This window comes from Callithrix jacchus, chromosome 4 (genome assembly GCF_049354715.1).
Source record: "Callithrix jacchus isolate 240 chromosome 4, calJac240_pri, whole genome shotgun sequence".
Taxonomy (NCBI): Eukaryota; Metazoa; Chordata; class Mammalia; order Primates; family Cebidae; genus Callithrix; species Callithrix jacchus.
Genome location: NC_133505.1, coordinates 15,145,691 through 15,167,423, shown reverse-complemented (window position 1 = coordinate 15,167,423; position 21,733 = coordinate 15,145,691). Strand labels below are relative to the sequence as shown.

Genomic DNA, 21,733 nt, shown 5'->3' with positions numbered 1-21,733 from the left:
TCAAGGCTGCAGTAAGCTATGATCCTGCCACTGCACTCCAGCCCAGGCAACAGAGTGAGACCCTGTCTCAAAAATAAAAAAAAAATCACAAAGGTAGCATGAAAATGACTAAAGTTGCAGAATAAATCAGAGACTCTAACAGCTTTGCTAGTTATACCTGATGACATTAAGTGACAGCTTTTAAAATACCAATCTATGAACATCGCAATGGCCCAGAGGAAGAATGAAAATCACCCTGGGGACCAATGACCCAAACTTACCATGGTGATGGCCCTGGTTTCCTGGTAGGCCATCTTGATGTCGTCTGCAGCACTGGTATTGAGGAAGAAGTCACCCGAGTCTTTCCTGAAGTGGAGCTCCACCGGCAGGAGGCAGATTCAGGGAGAGTTGGGCTGTGTTTTGGAGGGTGAGGGGGTCCCCTGTTGGGTCTTACCCAGGCAGCCGGCAGGGCATGGGCTGTATCTGGAAGCCAAGACGGTCCTAGATGGTCACCTCTTCCAGGCTCACCCTCACATCCTCTACCAGGATGAGCTCTGTGGAGACCGATGAAGGCACTGGAGGGTCATGCTGAAGGGCAAGGGCAAGGCCATGAGATGCAGGAGGCCACAGGACACCCACGGACCAATACCAGGTCATCCTGCAGACCGACCTTCAAAAAGAACAGGCCCAGAAGCCCCAGGGCCTGGACTTGCTCCCAGCCACGAGCCCTGATAAGCCCCTGGTGCTCCTGAGCCCCATGGAATGGCCAAGGCCTATTTGAGGCCTCCCATCAGGCCCCCAAGGTGGAGTCAGTTACTGACTCCTGCACTCCAGACCCAAGATGCGTTGGCAGCAGTCCCACTTAGGTGCCTCCCCACCCTACCAGGCCCCAGTGGTGGGTGACTCACACACACCCTGCCCTTCAAGACTTCACAGCAAAGGGCCAGCTTCAGAGCATGTGGCAGACACCACTCCAGGCAGGGACAGGAAGGCCACTCTCGGCCAGGCTAGGCAGTGTGGGTGGGTCCCCTGGAAGAGTGGCCAAGCCTGGCTCGCAAGAGAACAAGGACAGCCTTCATGCCCTAGGGCGGCACATGACCCACAGAGCTCTGCTTCCTGCCTCGTGTCACATAAGGGAGCCACCCAGATCCGAGGTCCCCAGGGAGTCGCGTGTTTGAGCACCTCCTCGGGTCCACAGTTGTGCCAGATGCTCAGGGTGCAGCAGCAGCCTCAGGGAGAGGCGACTCCAATGCACATATGGAAGAGCAGGAGCAGGCCAAGTGCGGTGGCTCTCACCTGGAATCCCAGCACTTTGGGAAGCCAGGGTGGGAGGATCACTTGAGCCCAGGGGTTCATGACCAGCCTGGCCAACATGGCAAAACACATCTCCACTAAAAATATGAAAAATGAGCTGGGTGTGGTGGTGCACGACTGTAATTCCAGATACTCAGGAAGCTGAGGCAGGAGAATCACTTGAACCAAGGCGGCGGAGGTTGCAGTAAACTGAGATCATGCCATTGTACTCTGGCCTGGGTGACAGAGTGAGACTCTGTCTCGGGGGAAAAAAAAAAGGAAAGAAAGTGCAGAATCCTGGGGAGAACATGTCAGGGTGTTCTGGCTCCAGGCAGAAGGCTATGACACCCCCCCATTGCTGACCAAGGGATTCCTAGTGCCAGTGAGGGCTGAGCCAACAGGGACAGGCACAGGTGTGCCCCTTCAGGGGCCATCTCCCTCCAGACCAGCCTCCTGAGTGCTGCCCTCATGGGCCTCAGTCTCTTCCAAATCTTGCTCCCCAGGAGGCAATAAAAGCACCTCATCCTGGCATTTAGGAACCCTGGGAATCCAGCCCCACTTTCTCCTTTCAGCCTGTGCCTGCTGCCTCCACCTAAATGTAGAAGGACCTACATTTCCTGGTGGCCATGCCCTCTGTGGGGTGCCTGTCATCCATGCAGGGCTATTCCTGGGGAGCCCTTCCCTTCCACCCTCCAGTGCACCTACAGGGCCCCTACTATTAATAGCAGCACCTCCGCCTGGGGCAGAGTCAGGATGTGAGGGCTGTGGCCCAGCGAGGGGCTCAGAACTGTTCCACAGCCCCAGCGCTGGAATACAGGTTTAGCCTCTGTCCTGGGACTTGAGTGCTTCCCAACCTGGCCCCTGTCACTCGTTCAGACTAGCGCATCCCTCCAGAGAGCCACCCTCAGTCATCCTGGGCCTTTGCAGAGGCTACCCTCCTGCCCTTGTCTCTACTCACTTAGGCGACCCCTCCTCACACCGCAGGGTTCAGCACACTGGGCCTCTAGAAAGCCCCACTTCTTCCCTCACCAGAGCTGACCTGAGGCCCAGGCCACTCTTCTCTGGCCCCCACTTCACCTGGTGCTTCTCACGCTGAAGGAGCTTCATGGCTGGGGGTCCTTCCTGAAGAGGCTATGGGCTCATGGAGGGTAGGGTATGTCTGTTTCCTCTGTGTCCATTACATAATCTCAACCACATGAGGAAGGAAAAACCCTACAAGGAAAGGAAAATATTCTCTCCCTTCTCAATGGTTTAGATCAACCATTGAGAGATGAAAGAAAAGGAATTGAATATGTTGCATGTAGACATTAGGAGATCTTCAAAATCCAAAAGCTATTTCAGATTTTGAAATTACAAATGATTGAAAACCACCATGGCACGTTAAACCTATGTAACAAACCTGCACAATCTACACATGTACCCCAGAACTTAAGAGTACAATAAATATAGAAAAAGAAACTACGAACGAAAATGCTGTTGAAGTGTTGTACCAGTTTAAATAGCTAGGAAACGAAATATCAATCTCTATAATCCATCTAGACAAAAGCACTTACTTTTTAAAAGAGGAAGGTGTTTTGGGGACCAAAAGAGAGAAAACCTCTGTGAAAGATCCCCAGCCATGATTGGCCCCTGCTTTGCTCTGAGCTCATGAAAAGCCTTTGTGATGTCGTAACAGACAGGCCTATATAAGGCCCTGGCTGGGTCATGGTTTTTGGCCTGATAAATCCCTGGAAGCTTTTTTGGTGACCTGTGGACTCAGACCAGCTTAGCGATTACGAGTTGTTTGGGGGGGGTGGGTGGGGGGAGTTTTTGTGGGAGGGGCGTTGGGGGGAGTTTTTGTGGGAGGGGCGTGGGTGTTTTTTTAGTTATCATTGTTAGTATAGTTAATATAGTTAGTATTGCTTAGTATTTTAGTGTACTTTGGGGTAGTCAATAGTGTTGTTTAAGATTTTATCATAGTAGAGTTATAGTAGTTGTAGACTTAGAGAGGCACCATGAAGCAGGGATTGGCCTCCACCTCACCTGCCCTGCGGCCACTGCATTATCAAATACTGAATTTCATAGGCCGTGGTGCCTTTGGCGAGGTCACGCTGGCCTGGCACTTAAAGACCAGCACCCGGGTGGCGGTGGCGGTGAAAACAATCGACAGAACCGGCTTCCTCTCTAGCCACAGAGAGATGACTGTTTTACAGTCGGTGCACCACCGAAACATCATTAAATTATATCATATTATTAGCAGCAAAGAGGCGTGCCAGTTAGTACTTGAATACGCCGCAGGAGGAAGCCTGTCTAACTGGCTTGAACAGAACATCATGACAGAGGAGGAGGCCCGAGGCAAGTTCCAACAAATGCTGTCCGCCGTGAGGTACCTCCACCGCCGCAGCATCGCTCACAGAGACCTGAAACCGGACAACATGCTGTTAGATATTAAGGGAAACATCAAAATTGCGGATTTTGGATCGGCCACGAGTTACCATGAGGGGCAGAGGCTGACAATAGCTCATGGCACCCTGGCCTACATGGCCCCAGAACTCTTCGGGGCCCAGGGCTATGAATGCCCCGCCATGGACATATGGAGCCTAGGCGTCACGCTGTTCCAGATGGTGTCCAACAACCTGCCCTTCTCCGCAGTGAGTCGTACGCAACTGAAACGCCTAATTCTATCTGGCCAGTATGCTAGCCCGCAGTACTTTTCTGAAGGCCTTAAAAGACTAATTAAAAACCTTTTAACGCCTGATCCCAATGAGTGGCCAACAGCAGACAAAGTCATGGGGGAATCATGGGTGAACAACGGCCTTCACAGGAAGTCAGACCCCCAGCATGCCCCCACGGCCTCCCTGACCATTGAGCGCAATTGTGAAGATTTAGAAAACTTGGCACGGCAAGCCCTCCAGTGTGACCGTGTGGCCTCCTCCATTGTAAGCGCCATAGGCAGTGGTGGTGCTTTAGAAACCTTGGCAGAGGAAGCCCCCCAGCGTGACCTTGTGTCTGCAGCCTCCACCAAGTGCTCCACCGGCAGGGAAAATTTAGAAACTTTGGCTCAACCAGCCCTCCCGCATAACCTCACGGCCGCCTCCACCCAGATCACCACCCAGAGCACCGTGGCTCCACAACCAGTACACGAAGGCAGCGTCCTCCAAGCTGGGCAGCCCGAGGCTGTGTTGGCCCGGCCAACAAGAGGCTGGAGCTGCCGCAGGGCTGCCCGAAGGTGCATTGCCATAATAAGGAGATGCTGCTGGCCTGTGCCCATCCAAGAGGCAGAGTAAGAGGGCCCACCCAAGAGAAAAAGTAAGTAGGTGGGCGGTCAAGCCGCACTTCTTGCATTTTACTATATTTATTCTGTCTTTATTAGCATTGTTTTAATTGGCAAATCATGCTTGTACCTTCATGGGGTGCAGTGTGAGGGTGCAGAGTCAATAAGAATGTATTGCATTTTGCAAAACATGTTCATGTCAAATGTCTCTGCATTTAGATTGGAGAGGACGAAGGCCCTGAGGTCCAGGAACATTGAAACCTGAGATGCCCAGGAGCAACGTTGGAGCCTGCAGCACTTTATATAAAAAAATATAAAAATAAATGTATCATTCTGATAAATGACCATTTCTTGCTTCTTGCAAATTTTGTAGTAGCAATGGAAAGGTGGCAAGAGAAAGTAGCATTGGAGAAGGGCAAGGCGTGAGGCAAAGGAAAAGGCAGATTTACTAGCACCTGCCTTAGTTGAAAGAAAAGCGGGGATAATGAAAGGATGGAGGAGGACGTGGAAGAGAGTAAGAAAAAGATATAGCTAAACCAGAGTCTAAGCCAGACTGGAGAACGGTCTATAAAGATCATGCAGTTTACCCCCATGCAATACCTAGTGGTGGGATATGATCCAAACTGGTGGCTCACTGTCTCACACTACTACTATGTATCAGGTAAAAATGAACAAAAACAAACCCACCCCTTTGCCAATCAAAATATGTCACTGGAAGGCAAGAGGTGCGGCACAAGTTCTTGTATCTTCCCAGCTGCCCTGTTCCTTTGTTGAGGAGGAATCTGCTCCAAAAACTACAAGTACAAATTTCTCTTAAGCCTAAAGATAACATGACTTTAGATTTTAAGTAACCAAATTCTATGGTATTAGCCTTCACAGTACCACAAGCTGAGTGGCAATTACTTGCTAGAGATGTTTCTTACACAAGAAGTCATCCCTCGCTTTGGCCTACGTGCCACCATCCAGTTGGACAACGGTCCAGCATTTACGGCCCAAGTAATCCAGGTCGTCGCCGAGTCCCTCAACATCTGCAAACTACACATCCCTTACCATCCTCAGTCATCGGGTAAAGTTGAACGGGCCCACGGCATCCTCAAAGACCATTTGGCCAAACTTGCTATTGAAGTAAAACTCTCTTGGTTCAGCAAGTGAGCCGGGAACACTCCTACCTCTTGCCCTGGCCCCCCCATGAGGGCCAACGGGCCTGAGCCCCTTCGAATGGCTGTACGGCCGGCCTTTCCTGGTTTCCCATAATCTCCCTGCACGACCGCCTCCACTGGCCTCCTACCTTCCGTTTCTCTCTCTCCTCTGCCAGGTACTCAGGGAGCATGCTGACTGCATTCTCCCTGTCACTCTGGGACCAGAGGACCCCCACCCGGCAGCACCTCTCCAGCCAGGCTGGTTCTCCTCCAAGAGCTCAAACCAGGATCCTTGCAACCCAGGAATCCTGGACTGAGGGCCCCACCACCAGGACCCATAATCTTTCACAGCCAAACCGCCAAACAGGCAGCTATCAGTCCACTGTCTCCATCCTCATCCCACACGGTAAAAGCGCCGCACTCGGTCGCAATCATGGGTTTCATTTTCGGCACGGGCTGTGTTTTCTATATGACCAAACTAAGGACTACTGTCATTGGTGGAACACCACCTATGGGGTGTGCCCATACAGCTCTTGTGTTATCCACAAGCCACAGCCTCCAAGCCATCCCAACCGCATGCTCGCTCACTTCAGCAATGGTTCCTTAGCCCTCAACATCCGTGACCCTGGCACAGCTGTTAGGATACAGGAGTGTCTGGTAAAGTCTGTGAAGATTATACCTGGAGCCACCCTCAGGGAACATGGCTAATATTCCGGTCCTATACCCGCATCATCTCTAAAGCAACAGAACAGCTCAGTTCTGTAAGCCATACAATCCTGCAAAATGAAGCCATCCTAACTAACCAATTCAAACCCTCAGATAACACCTCTCAGTCTTTCTCTTGGTTGACTCTAGTACAGCAGGGAGCCAACATGTTAAATTTAACTAAAGCCATGAATATCACCAACTGCTTTTTATGTGCCGCTCTCAGCAACCCCCCCCTTAACTGTAGTTTCCCTCAGGTCCGGGTTTAATCTGTCACAATCACCTACGGGACCTGGCACCATCTTAACGGATATCCCCTTGTTCCAAGTACACCCTCAAAATTTCTCTCTCTGCCATGAGACAGCCAGCAGCTCCAATCCCAGCTGTAACACCACAGTAAAGGTAAAATCCTCCCTCTATGCACCACCAAGAGGATATTTCTGGTGTAATGGAACCTTAACTAAAGTTATTAATGCCTCCTTCCCTTTCCCTTGTGTGCCTGTCACCTTGATCCTGCAGTTAGAGGTCTACGGACAGGCCAAACTTCTATTCCTCCTTCCACCCTCCCCTAATCACCGAGATAGACGAGCAGTCTTCCTCCTCATGGTCGTTGGTCTCTCTCTAGCATCCTCTCTGGTGGCAGCCGAGCTGGGTAGCGGCGCCCTAGGCTACAGTGTCACCTCAGCCACTCAACTAGAGGACAAGCTTCGCGTGGCTATCGAAGCGTCGGCCGCCTCCCTGGCCCCCCTCCAGCGACAAATCACGTCACTGGCCCAGGTAACTCTCCAGAACCGAAGGGCCCTGTCTGTTTCTTCAGGAGCAGTGCTGCTATTACATCAATGAAACAGGCCTCGTAGAAGAAAATGTCAGCACTCTCTATCGCCTCCAAGAGGACCTCCACAAGAAGCAGAATGCATCAACCTGGCCTCTTAACTGGTGGCAATCCCCCATGCTAACCTGGCTAACCCCTATTATCACTCCCATCATCATCGTTTGTCTTCTGATAATGCTATCCCCTTTTTCCCTCAGGTTTTTATGGGCCCGCATGAGAGAAATTTCCAGGGTGGCCGTAAACCAGATGCTAATTCACCCCATGTCTGACTCCCAACCGAGGCACCAGCCAACTGACCCTTCTCCCTCACTCTGCCCCTATTCAACAGGAAGTAGCCAGAAAGCAGCAGCATCCTATATCATCAAAAGAATCGGAGTGAGAGTTTCTCAGCTCAGTTGACCATTTGACTTCTCCCCTGCTCTAGAAGTTTATAAAAAACCATCAGGCAACTACCAATCTTCTAAGAAAGTACAAACTTCATCAGTTGCCTTCAACAATCTTATCAGCAGAGCTACAAGATTACACAGGTTATTTTCCAGCACAAACCTCTAAAAAGCTAAGACAAAATCATGAAGCTCCATATGAATTCAACAAACGGTCTCTTTTTAAGCCTGACAGCTAAAATTTTCAAAGATTTCTTTTTTGTGGTTTTAAAGTTTAGTTTTCTGAAAGGTATAATTTTTGCTGTCAAGTTATACCATGTTCCAGCAAAATGGTAATACACCAGAAGAGCTATATTTATACATGATACCAAACACATATGACAGACAACAAAATGTTGTCCTGATTCACTTCTAAAATACTCTATTGCTATAATTATTGATCATACAATGGTGGTTTATAATCATTACGAGAAATCCCAGAAAGGTAACATTTAAGCATGACAACCCCAAACTTGATGCTCTATTTTTATGTAGTTTAATACCTAAGCATGCTGTTAAAGTGCCAGTTCCCCTTCAATATAGATCATCATCTTAGAGAATTTCAGGTCATGCCCAGCATGACAACTGAAGACAGGGTATTAGAATAAAGAATCGACTACGTCTTAAAAACAAACGTAGAGCTAAAATTAACAGACAGGATATAAATATTTTGGTATTATAGGACACAGATACTAACTTTACTTAAACACTGTTACATAAACCAGCTTTTAAAAAACAGAATATACACTTACATATATTGACATATGAAAAAAAGAGGAGATACCTCAAAAATCTTGCCAGTATTTACCAAGAAATCAAGATTTTCAATAAGTAAATCCTTAGATGAATAATTTAAAACAGTAACATTGAATATCAGATTATACCTATAGGCAGATCTTTACTCTTAGAACCACTATTTAAGATAATGACTGAGAGAAGAGAAAATGTATCATTTATTATACATTCCCTGGAAGTAAATACTTTAAAAATAAATGGCAAAGTTCTCACTGATAAGTCTGTTCCTGAACACTTAATGAACAAGAATGTGGTAAAACCTCCAGTTAGAATCTGATTCCATTAATGCTCCAATTTTATGAATTCCTGAGCTATCATTTTACTTCTGTTAATATGTCTAACCTTGAAGGGTTTTGCTATGTTCTACACATACAGACATGAAATAGGGACACAAAGAAGGAACTTTTCTCTTAATTTAAGTTTGATATACCTTATTCAAATTTGTAATATTAAAAACAGAGTAACATTGATAGATTAGAGACAACATGCACTTCATTTTTTTTCCCATTTAAAGAGAAGTGGCTTCTACCACACAAGGCATGATGTGTATAATAAGCCATAATGTATGCCAACTTAAATGAATAACAGGGAGTTTTTAAAAATGCAGTAACTATTAAAAAGTATTCCTTAGTTACCCCCATGGATAGGACAATAAGTTACTCAACAAAAAAATGCACGGTTAATTTTTTAGGCATTTTTGCAGTAAGTTCCACAACTTCAATATCCTTGTATATGTCGTAATATGTACATAAATATCATGCAGAGATGTCGTTAAAACCACAGCCTCTGGCTAATATGGAATACACTGAAGTTCTGTAAAATTATGAAAATCATAAATGTTCAACCTGTATGAAGCATTATGACATTTTTCAAAATCCATATTGAAAATCAGCCATTTTAGATGAACCTACATAGTAGCAGAGAATGAATTGTAACTTTATACCATCTTTGGATATGGCTCACATATTTCTAACTCTATTAACTGCCTCTTGAAAAATGAACTTGCTAGCAGCAAGAGATGCTGAATTAGTTTTATGGAGCAGCACTGGACTCATTATTCAAATAACTAGCATTATTTTCCTGATATTTTATATTTATCTTTTAATATAAATATTGCTTCATTAAAAATGTCAGTTTGATGAATTTCACCTGATGCATGAGAAGACACACATTATAAGAAAAAAAAAAAGTCCTACATTTTCAGGCAACATTTTAAACTTATTTTAGGTATTAATTTAGTAATTATTACTTGATGGTAACAGAAAGAAACTAACAATGCTCTCATAAAAATGTACTCCGTGTAGGTTCAAGCCAAGTTGAAATTTAATTTCTGCTTTTAAACAATATGTCATCTGCATACCATACAAATACAGCCATGTATCCAAGCATGAAAGTAAACATTTCAAAAAAAGCAGCAAAGGAAAAACATAAAATAAAGTTCTACCTACAGGGATTCCTCTGACTATTTTCGGTGAGTCCTGGAGATGACATGGATGTGACCTGAATGAGTGAACAGAAGCTCAGTGCTGGTCAAGTGAAGCCTCCAGTTACCAGGCAGCTGCCCTCACGTGCATCTTCTGGGATGTAGAACAAAGGAAGTGAGGCTGAAGCCAGAAGCAGCTTTTTCCAAAGAAATTGTAGTAAGCCTGTTAGTTTTTTGCTGATGGCTTAAGCAGACATACATTGGAATCTACTGCCTCTATAAAAGCAAAATGCAAGCTCTCAGGGGCTCTAGTGTACAAAGATGTATGCACCGGTCTGGGACCATACCAAATGCAGCTCAAAATGGAGGGGAGGAAAGGCTGAAAATCCACTAAATCCATCTGAATCTGTCATCTAGGTACAAAGATGCTTTAGTAACACACCAAGAGAGAGATGAAATCTTGCTGTTTGAAAGTAGTAACATAAAAATTAAAAATATAGTTCATTTCATAACACGCAAGGTATCTAAAATGTTCCCCCACCTCATTTTTAATGTGGCATTAGCCTAAAGGTTCTTTCAAATTCAGCAACACTAATCAGTGGCTTGGAATTTGCTATATATATTTAATAAGTATCTTAAATCATCAATTCTATAGTTACAAATACTTCTCCCACAATCTTTTCTGTTTTCAAAACCGTATGGTCTAAATCCCACTCCTGATGGTCCCCTCTGAATCACAGCTCCATCCATCAGCCACTCTCACTGTATCTTCAACCTCTCCCTCTCTACAGCTTTTGTTCCTTTTTCACATACATATACTCAACTTCCTCCACAAATTTAAGAAAAAAATCCTCCCTTCAACCTAACTGTCTCCTCTAACTACTACCCTTCTTTCCATCCTTTAGCCTTAGCTTTCGAAAGCATTGTTTCTACTTCCTCATTCATTTACATATGTAATAAGCATCAAAGTGCCAAGCACCTGGGTCACAATGGTGAACACGGCAGGACAGTCCACTCATTCCAATCCTCTGCCATCTGGTTTCCACCCCCAGCTCTCACATACACAAACTCATGCTGCCAAAAGTGTCCTCATTAAGATCATCAGTTCACTCTCAGGCAATATTTCAGTTTGTCTTCTCCACAACAATATGACATTGCTTCTTGACATGTCCTTGAAATGTTCTCCTTACTGCATTTTCCCCTTTGCCTCTAGGTCTCCACTATGGGCAGCTAGCCCTCTTCTTGTACCTGTCTGGTGAATCGTGCTTCCTAGATTTTTATGCATTGTCATCTTTTTTCATTCTGCCCTGTTCTCCGTGGGCAACTTCATCCAACCCCAGGCTTCCATTCCCACCTACATGCTGGCTATTCTCAAATCTAGCACAGCTCTTTCTCCTGAGGTTCAATAGCCCATTGGACACTTCCACCTAAATGTCTTATAGATACTGAAAATTTAACATGCTCAGGATGAAATTAACTCAGTAAGAATAAAATATTAAGGAGTAAATTTAACAAAAGAAGACTCATATATTGAAAACAACAAAACTGCTTAGAAAAACTGAAGATGACTTAAATAGGGATACATTCTATGTTCATGGATTGAAAGACTCAGTATCATTAAGATGATTATTTTCCCCAAATTGATCTATACATGCAACACAACCATCCCTATTAAAGTCTCAGTAGGTTATTTTCTCTGTTAAAATTGCCAAAATGATCCTAAAATTTATATCAAAAGGCAAAAAAACCTTAAATAGCCAAACCAATTTTAAAAAGAACTAGGTTGGAGGACTCAGACCTCCCAATTTCAATTTTACTACGAAGCTACAGTAGTCAACGCAGTGTGGCATTGGCAATAAGGAACAAAGTTGAGTGTTCAGAAAAAAACTCTTACATTATGATCACTGGTTTCCTACAAAGGTGCCGAAGCAATTCAATGGGGAATCAAAAAATAGTTCTGAGGTTTGTGAGGGAGACTTGGGCACAGTGCAGCCTAGAGCCCCAAGGTCTGCCAAAAAAAATGGTTCTGAGACAACTGGATATCGATATGTCAAAAAAAAAAAAATGAAGGTGGACTTTTAACTTGCACAAACACAAGGCTTAACTGAAAATAGATCACAGACCTAAACATAAGAGCTAACTAGTGTTGTCAAGGATAAGGAGAAACTGCAGCCCTCACACACTGCTGACCCCAGGAACGGAAAGTGGTACAGCCATTTTTGTAAAACAGTTTAGCAGTTTCTCAGAAAGTTAAACACAAACTTGTCATATGATCCAGAAATTCTAGTCTTAGCTATATACTCAAGATAAATAAAAACATATGTCAACACAAAGACTTCCATAAGAAAGTTTAAGGCAGCATTATTCACAAGAGGCAAAACCCAGAAACAATCCAAATGTCCATCAGCCGGTGAGTGGCTAAACAAAATGGGGTATATTCATACAACGAAATATTAATGCAGCAATAAAAAGAAATAGTTTACTGATTTTTTATTCTACTCAGTTTCTTTCTTTTTTTTTGGAGCGAAAGACGAAGTCTCTGTCACCCAGGCTGGAAGGCTGGAGTTCAGTGGCACGATCTTGGCTCACTGCAACCTCCGCCTCCGGGGTTCAAGTGAATCTCCTGCCTCAGCCTCCTGAGTAGCTGGGACTACAGATGTGTGCCACCATGTGTAGCTAATTTTTTTTTTTTTTTTGCATTTTTAGTAGAGCAAGATTTCAACGTGTTAGCCAGGATGGTCTCGGTCTCCTGGCCTTGTGATCAGCCACCTTGGCCCCCCCAAAATGCTGGGATTACAGGCATGAGCCAGAGCCCCTGGCCCTAATCAGTTTCTTGAATCTCTGTCTTTCTACTCTAGCACTGCCTGAATTCAAATCTGTTTCCCAACTAACCTTAGTCTAGACCTGCTCTTCTCTAACCTATCTCCTATTTGATTCCAGAAAACTTGCTTTAAAATGCAAATCTGATCCTTCTACCTTGATTGAAACCCTCAAGGATATCCCACTCCCTATCCAGACTCTATCAGCTACAACAGTATACTCTGAGCTCTTTTTGATCATACACCCCTGCCACAAGAAAATGTACCCCCAAATGTGTATATTCGCATATCATACATATGAATTCGTGTTCTAATTTATTACACAACATACACAAAATTGACATTTAAAGGATGACATAAAAAGCAAATAAAAATTCCAGTTTCCTCTCTGCTCCTAATGTTTTGCATACCCACATTCCTCTCTGAAGACCACTGGCCTAAAGGGAAATGTCCAAGTTCCTGTGCATGGCATTCAAGGCTGGGTACCAGTTGTTTCTTGCCTCTCTGTCCAATTTCAACCCTCATCACTTCACCCCACACACCAATGCTTCAGCCACGGCAAATTACTTGTGGCTCCTTTAATAAATAAATTAAATTTTAACTTGTATTCTTGAAATGAACATATCTACATCTTTACAATTGTTCTTTCCTCTTCCTGGAATGTCTTTACTATCCTTTCCAGCCCAGTGAGTACTTGTCATTCAGATCAAGTGACATGTCCTCTCTCTGGTTGGTTATTCCCACCTTAGTGTGCTTATTTCTATTATTACTATATTGTATTCAAATTATATATTTGCCTTTCTAACCTATAAGGTTTCCACAATCCTTTAGTTCCTTGAAGACAGAAGGCAGTAATATCAACTAACCTGAGTCACTTAAATATTGTTTAATGGCAGCAGTTTTGTCTCACATGTTAAGCCAACTCTTGAAGTGAACCAACAAACTACTAAGTTTACCAACTAGTATCATCACCCCTATTTGTAACATGCTAAGGGCTGCCAAGTCAGTAATATGCATAAGCCACATCCATGAGTCATCCAAACAAGTGAGACTCCCCACAGCCTCAGAATTCTCCAAGTCAGATGACCTCTTTGACTTGGTAATTTCTATTTTTACTCAAATTTAGCCATCATCATCACTGGGAATTGCTTCCGTTTTAAGATTTAAAACTGAAGTCCCTTCTTAAACCACAAGATCCAACTCAGCCACTAAAAGTGTTGTTCCCCTTTAAGGGGTACCTCACCTGTACCACCCAGCCTGCTTATTCTGCTGGTCTGGTCAGGCTTCTCCTCTCCGGTCTGAAGGCCACAGCGAATTATTTCAATCATGCTCTCACTAGAATCCATGGTTACCACACCCTCCTGGCCCATCTTATATGTCTTCCCATTTCCAACTCTGTTAACCAAATATATTTGCTTTGGTGTTTATTTCTACTTCTGAGCCTAGCCCTGAAAAATTCAGATTATCATTCCTTATGTGAATTCTTAAAAAATTATTTCATCCTTCCATGTCAACTTTTTCCTATATTATCAGCCATCTTTTTGTTCTTTAAGGTCTTAGGAAAAGAGATGTCCCTGGATACCTTCCAAGGATAACCTATCTGGATACCATTTATTTCCATTTTCTTTATTATGGTAATGACTCCTTCTGTCTCTTCAACTACACCTCCCCTGACTTTGACCCTGATCCTGTCTTGTTGCATTTTCATTTATTTCTATCCATTCACGATTGAATGTTAGTTTCTGTCACCTTGATTTCTAACTACTCATATGCTTCTTTTTTTAAGAGACAGTCTCACTCTGTTGCCCAGGCTGGAGTGCAGTGATACAATCTTGAGTCACTGCAACCTCTGCCTCTTGGGTTCAAGCAATTCTCATGCCCCAGCCTCCCAAGGTGCTGAAACTATAGGCGCTCCCACACCACGCTGGGCTAATTTTTTGTATTTCTCGTATAGATGGGGTTTTGTCAGGTTAGCCAGGCTGTTCTCCAATGCCTGACCTCAAGTGATCTGCCTGCCACAGCCTCCCAAAGTGCTGGGATTACAAACGTTCCCAGCCTATTCATACCCTTCTGATTTTCAATTCGGATTCACCCTTTACAAACAGCTCTTTCAGGTCACCAACGACCTGTTCATTGACAAATCCAATAGGCTCTCCCCATTTGGCTCAACTTCTCTGCATTATTTATGTCATGGGTAACCACTTTTCCTCCTCTAAACTCTCTCCTCTGTAGTTTTTTTGTCACTACACTGCCTTGGTCTTCCTGTTTCCTCTGACCACTCTGGTCCTGGCTCATCCACTGCTCTCTGCTTTCCAGAGCTAAGCCTTGAATATCCTATGTTTTTAAAGACTGAGAAAGCTTATGTAGTCTACACGTGCTTACAATAATGGAATTCCTTCCACACTAAAAATATGAAATTAGGACTTTTATGATCTTATCCTCCTTTTTTCTGTTGTCTAATACTTGAGTGACTGTCACTAAAAAGTTTAAATGAATGCAGTATTTCGGGACCACAGAAAAATTTCCTATTGCCAACATTAAAACAGGAACAACTAGTTCTAATAATCTTGTAGAGATTGGCTATATGCAGCACAAGTAAGTAAGGTGAACTTATCTCATCAACCTCAATGGAGTACAAAAGGGAGAACCCAGACTTGGTGGATGATACGTATCTATATTACTAACTTGGAGGGTTACTAATTTTGTACTGTGGTTCTCAAAAGTTAGTTTTCCCCCAATTTAGAAAAGAGCTTCTAAATATAAGTTGAATAAGCAATTGGAGGAAGTAACCCCTTTTATTTTCCTGCAACCTGAAAAGGACAAAGGCAATATTCAAAAAATAATAAATTGCCACAATATGTTTGAACAAATTTTTAAAACTTTTTTTCTCCACTAACACTTTGGAAGAGCTATTAAATTTCTGTTTTTCTTGTTATAGGGTACTCTTTTTTTTTTTTTTTTTTGAGACAGAGTTTCACTCTGTGGCTCAGGCTGGAGTGCAGAGCTGTGATCTTAGCTCATTGCAACCTCCACCTCCTGGGTTCAAGTGATTCTCCTGCCTCCTCCTCCCAAGTAGCTGCGTGTACTACTGCACCTGGCTACCTTTTGAATTTTTAGTAGAGACGGGGTTTCACCATGTTGGTCAGGCTGGTCTCAAACTCCTAACCTCAGGTGCTCTGCCCCCCTTAGCCTCCCAAAGTGCTGGGATTACAGGCATGAGCCACCATGCCTGGGCCATGTTTTTAAAATATTAGCAAAACATGGCCAGGTACGGTGGCTCATGCCTGTAATCCCAGCACTTTGGGAGGCCAAGGCGGGCAAATTACGAGGCCAGGAGTTCAAGACAACCCTGACCACCAACACGGTGAAACCCTGTCTCTACTAAAAATAAAAAATAAGCCAGGTGTGGTACTGTGCACCTGTAATCCCAGCTACTCAGGAGGCTGAGGCAGGAGACTCTCTTGAACCCAAGAAACAGAGGTTGCAGTGAGCCAAGATCAGGCCACTGCACTCCAGCTTAGGTGACACAGTGAGACTCTTTCTCAAAAAAATAAAATAACAAATAAATAAATTAATTAACAAAATGAAGAAACTATTGAATGAACATTGATACTAAAAATCTAGACATAATGCAACATTCAATTTAGGGTTTGTTCACATTTGAGATCTTTAATTGGTCTGTGGGTGGATCTGATTGCTGTATTTGCACATAATTAGGAATATGTGTATACACAAGATATTTCAGCCTAAATTGAATGATTCTATTGGGTAATGTACAACACTACCTAACCTTTTGCAAACTGTTATTCTCTTCTTTTTCTCTGAATATTGTCATACTAAAAAAGTATGCCTCAGAACTGAGATGCAAGTAAAACTAACATTTTACATAATCTGTGTCCCTGCCTGTCTTTTAATATTAACGTGACTGTGTTTTTCCACCCTTTCTTGTTATATAAGATACTAAACTAGTCAATCAAAAGAATGAGAAGGAAAAAGCATTTTATAAGGATTTCAAATCTTATTTTAAACCACTGATTTAAAAAAAATGTACACAAGTAGTGGTTTACAAATTCAATAAGAACAATGACAGCCATGACAACACATTATATCACATAGTCATATAACATTACCTTCAAGAAACTGGCCATGAGCTTAATCATTTACTATAGCTGTAGTAGATCAAACAGAAATCCAGCCAAAACAAGGCTGTTCAATAATAGCTATAGAAGAAATTAGCCTTTATATCTTTTATCTTGAGAATTTGTCATTTTTTTCTAAATACAAACAGATCAGACACAAACAATTCAACCACAAATGATACTCTTGAAAATCTTTAATCATTCAGTAAATCTAAAGGATAATGCTGGTTTATATGTGAAGTATAATAAACATAAAACAACTAACATCAGAAATGATTTATTAAGTGATTCAAAGAGTTTTTTTCACTTATTGAAATGAGTCTCTGTAGAATAGGATTTCTACTTACTTAATTGCTCATGAATAATTGAAAAATAGCAAACTGGAAGGACCTTGAGCTACTGGAAAGTTTGTGTTTTTCCCTAGTGTTTCTCCATGACCAGTAAGAGTCAATATGACCAAGAATTATTCTCCAGCATCCCTCCTTCAAACGTTCCCTGAAAGTAAAAATAATGCTGGGTGCTTTTGGAATCTCAGAATATAATTCATCTGAGCCTCTAATTTTACGAATAGAGAGAGAAACTGTGCTGGAAAAGTTAAGAGGCTCATCCAAAATCATAACACAGCAGCAGAGCCAGACCCAGCACTGAAGACCTCTCAAAAAGTTCGAGTAACTGTAAGGTCAATTGCAGAAGCACCTTTTGATCCTTGTCACCACTCCCTTTCCACGTGGCCCAGACTGCATAAAAGAAACTAGAATCTTCTTAAACTGTGATTCTCAACAACCTCAAAGTTAGCACTGCACCTCCCTAACATACCACTCATAAAGATAATTAGCCGAAACTCTCACTTGGTCCAAGTGTTAGAGAGAACATCAAAACCACAAAAGAAATTAAACAAAACCTACAAAAACAGTTTTAAGTAAAGTTTTACTTTTTTATGTAAACTGATTTTTAAAATGAGTTTTTTCATCATCATCAAGAGAGAACATCTGACAACAATGAACTCTCTACTTTAAAGTGAAGAATTAACACAACATTACCTTTGAAGGTTTCAAGTTCCTTCCTGCAGAAAAAAAAAGACAAGAAAATGCAAATTTAAAATCTCTTCCCAATGAAAACTGTTCTTTCAACATAATAAAACTTTATATACTTTAAATGCCCACAGGGGTATTTCTGGATCCTCATATATCAATTATACTTTACTGAAATGACCAGTACAATGAGCCTAAAGCAACTATTTTCAGCTATTTCTGCTATTTTCTATTAATGGTTCAAAAAAGTTCCATCAGAATCTAAATAATAATCTAAACAATAAAACAATTGTAAGGACAAAGATAGCATTTTAATGCCAGCTTTGAACCACCTCATATATATAAAAATCAGTTTATAAAAAGCACTTAACAAAATTTTTCCTTGATGGATAAATATTCGATACTGGAGTTTTGAGATGATTAGTTAAAAATCATCCAGAATAGAAGTAGTTATTTTCCCTTTCAACAGCAAAGGAGAAAAGGGGGAAAGCTTTTATCAAAGGATTAAGGTCCACAGCTCATCCTGCCACAAAGGGCCACGCCTCCAGGAATCTTCTGCTTTATTATTTTGTCCATGTTAATTAAGGATGCTAAAACACAAAGCAAGTTGTTTTGAAGTTTTCCCTCACAATTTTGCAGTTACGTATTTTTTTCCTCATTATCAGTACTAATGAGTAATTTTGAGGAAGTAAAGGCTCCTTATTCCACTTAAAATACGAGACATTTATTTTTCTACTTGTGCTCTAGGTTTTATTAAAAATCAAGAGATGTTTTGAATTCTTAAATCAATGTTCTATATACCTAATTACAATACCCCTCATGTTCCAAAATAGCTGAATACACTCAGCGGCTCCTAGGAAGGCCCGGCAAGCTGCCTATCAAAAGGCCAAGTAGATAATCTTCTTGCAAGTGCCAAAGTGAAGGCTCTTAAATCAGATGGTCATCCCACTCCTTTTCTTCCTCACAGTACCTACTTATAATAATTCTCCAGCACCACGGCTCATAACTACAAAAGAATTTTCAATCCCCTTTTTTGAAAAATCTGTGTGGCCAGGCTCAGTGGCTCATGCCTGTAATCCCAGCATTTTGGGAGGCTGAGGGGTGGATCACCTGAGGTCAAGAGTTTGAGACCAGCCTGGCCAACATGGTGAAACCCCATCCCTACTAAAAATACAAAAATTAGGCCAGGTGTGGTGGCTCACACCTGTAATCCCAGCATTTTGTGAGGCCGAGGCGGGCAGATCACGAAGACAAAAGATCAAGACCATCCTCGCCAACATAGTGAAACCTCGTCTCTACTAAAAATACACAAATTAGCTGAGGGTGACGGCATGCACCTGTAGTCCCAGCTACTAGGTAGGCTAAGGCAGGAGAATCATTGAACCTGGGCGGCGGAGGTTGCACTCCAAACTGGTGACAGAGGGACAACAACAACAAAAATTAGCTGGGGGTAGGGGTGGGGTGGGGTGGTGGCGGCAGGTGCTTATAATCCCAGCTACATGAAAGCCTGAGGCAGGAGAATCGCTTGAACCTGGGAGGCAGAGGTTGCAGTGAGCCAAGATTGTGTAACTGCACTCCAGCCTGGGCCAAAGAGCGAGACTCGGTCTTTAAAACAAAACAACCCTGTGTAATTGTTTCCCTTCAGACAATAATCAACTTCAGTCTTAAAAGCTTAGCTAGGTCCAAGCTAAACATGCCTAAAACCTGCTTTATACCCCAATAATAAAAACCAAACACAACAGGCAGGCAACACGTATCATAAGAGAATCTCGAAAAGGTATCTTCAATTTACTTCTTAATGATGTCCTCACATTAGCAATTCCCCAATGTGGGGAAAGTTGATGGAACACTCAGTTCAATATTCTAATGAGTAATTCTTTTTTTTCTATGATTACAATCTTTAGCGAGCTTCTAATTTTCTTTTTAGAACGTGTGACTGTGAGCAGAATTTCTAAAGGGCCCCTTGTTTTAAAAAGCTGAAACTCAGAATAATGATTTCATACACACTGTTCTTCTCCCACTCCCAAATACTAACAACCATAAAAACAAGGAATCCAACATCTACTATTAAATACATTAATAAGCGAGTGTGCAACTGAGGAGGGAGCTTTTCCTGTGGACTCATCCTGCTCACCCTGCAACCATCTGGCTGCTGCTGTGAAGAGGACAAGCAAAGGATCTTCTGGGCATCCTCTTTCACACAGCGTCATGACCGGCAATTCCACAACTGTCGGTGAAATTTCCAAGAAACTTCCCTTCAGAAAGAAAAATCATTCCTGTACCCAGTTCCTAAAACAGATGACTGCTTGAAGTAGTGGTGGTACAGATAATCGGCTTAAAGAATTATCGAACTTTTAAGGAACTGATGAAGTAAAGCAGCAGCACTGAAAGCCTTGAGATTTCACAATTTTTGGGGTATACTCCACCATCTGTAAGAAGTATTCAGCATTTGGAAATATACAAAGAGAAGGCAGGGAGAGGCACATCAGTCACAGGCAGCAGTAACTGCGAGATCACGGAGGCCAAAGATGCAGGTTATATTTAGGAAACATATTTCAGAACAGCAGGATGAATGAAGAGAAAGTAATTCAGATAAAAAGGTAGGGAGTTCTCAGTGCCAGGGTAAAAGATTCGGTTTTATTTTTAGCAGGAGAATAACATGAGCAAAGCTGTATTTTAGGAAGAATGTTCTAGCTGTGATGGATGATATTGGCAAGGGAGAGAATAAAAGCAGTGAGTATTCAGGAAACCATGGGGGACCATTGGGGAAGAGCTAATTAATATTTGGCAAGAGCAACGTAAGTGGCAATGGCAATGAAATAAAGGATTCCAATTTGAAAAGTATCATAAAGAAGACTCAACAGCCCAAGGCCTCTGACTAAATGGGGTAAAAGCAGGAAGGAGACAAGCATTCTAACGGGGACAATTCTAGTCTGGATCACGAGAAGGGAAGACTTTGGAGGGCGATGCATGAGTTCAGTTTGGGAATTGCTCAAACAGGAAGGCTGAAAGCTGCAGACAGGATTCCCATCCCTTTCAGCCTGCTCAAGGATTTAACTCCTATAGATTCCTACTCTATCACTTCACATTCACTCTTGAACCCATTCCAATTTGGCTTCTGGAACACGCACTACACAATCAAGGCCACCAACAATCACCATGTTGACAAATCTAGTGACCAATTCTGTTTTCATCCTAATCCTTCAGCAGCATTTGACTCAACTGGTAGTTTCTTTCTTTCTTTTCTTTAAATTTACTTATTTTACTTTAGGTGCATACTGTATCTGGAATTTCTCCTCATGTTATCCCTCCCCAATCTCCACCAATTGCCCCCAGTGTGTGGATGTTCCTCTCCCTGGGTCCACATGTTTTCATTGTTCAACACCCACCTATGAGTGAGAATATCTGGTGTTTGGCTTTCTGTTCTTGTGTCAGTTTCTTGAAACAGTTCCCTCTAGTGTCCTCCTCAGTTTCTTTTGCTATTGTTTCCATCCCATTCAGACCACAAGGTGCTGGAGTGCTGCAGGCTTGGTGCTGAGCCCTCTTCTCTCCTCAGCTTACATTCGCTCACAAGCCAGTTTCATCCATAGCCTTAAATGCCATCCATATGCTACTGGCTCCATGATCACATTTCTTGTTTTGATCTCTTCTTTGAATTCCAGACTCATATGCAACTGCCCAGATGACAGACAGCTTTATGCAAAAGTGGAGGAGGCTTCTCAAACATTTGCAAGACAGCCTGTTCTTCTCCAGTCTACCTCATCTTAGTTAACAGCATTACACAGCTCCTCAAGTTTTGGCTCATCCATCTCCCTCATTCTCCATCCAAATAATCAATAAATCCTGTCAATTCTATCTCAAAACATATCGTGAATTAATCCATTTCTCTCCATTGTCACTGCC

General features: G+C 42.8%; 2 protein-coding genes across 12 annotated transcripts in view; one reads left to right on the top strand and one right to left on the bottom strand.

The window, feature by feature from the left end:
- DTNBP1 (dystrobrevin binding protein 1) overlaps positions 1-21,733 on the bottom strand; it is a 161,703-nt gene that overhangs the window by 38,411 nt on the left and 101,559 nt on the right. For all 11 annotated transcript variants that reach the window (XM_035294859.3, XM_078368308.1, XM_035294853.3 and 8 more), the window contains one exon: positions 17,840-17,862. In XM_035294859.3, coding sequence (XP_035150750.1) covers positions 17,840-17,862 — 23 coding nt within the window. The remainder of the gene's footprint in view (positions 1-17,839; positions 17,863-21,733) is intronic.
- On the top strand, positions 2,986-7,152 carry LOC100390749 (sperm motility kinase-like). Its single transcript, XM_008991207.4, has 2 exons — positions 2,986-4,560; positions 4,745-7,152. The coding sequence occupies exon 1, from the start codon at positions 3,267-3,269 to the stop codon at positions 4,536-4,538; it is 1,272 nt and encodes a 423-aa protein (XP_008989455.4). The 5' UTR covers positions 2,986-3,266; the 3' UTR covers positions 4,539-4,560; positions 4,745-7,152.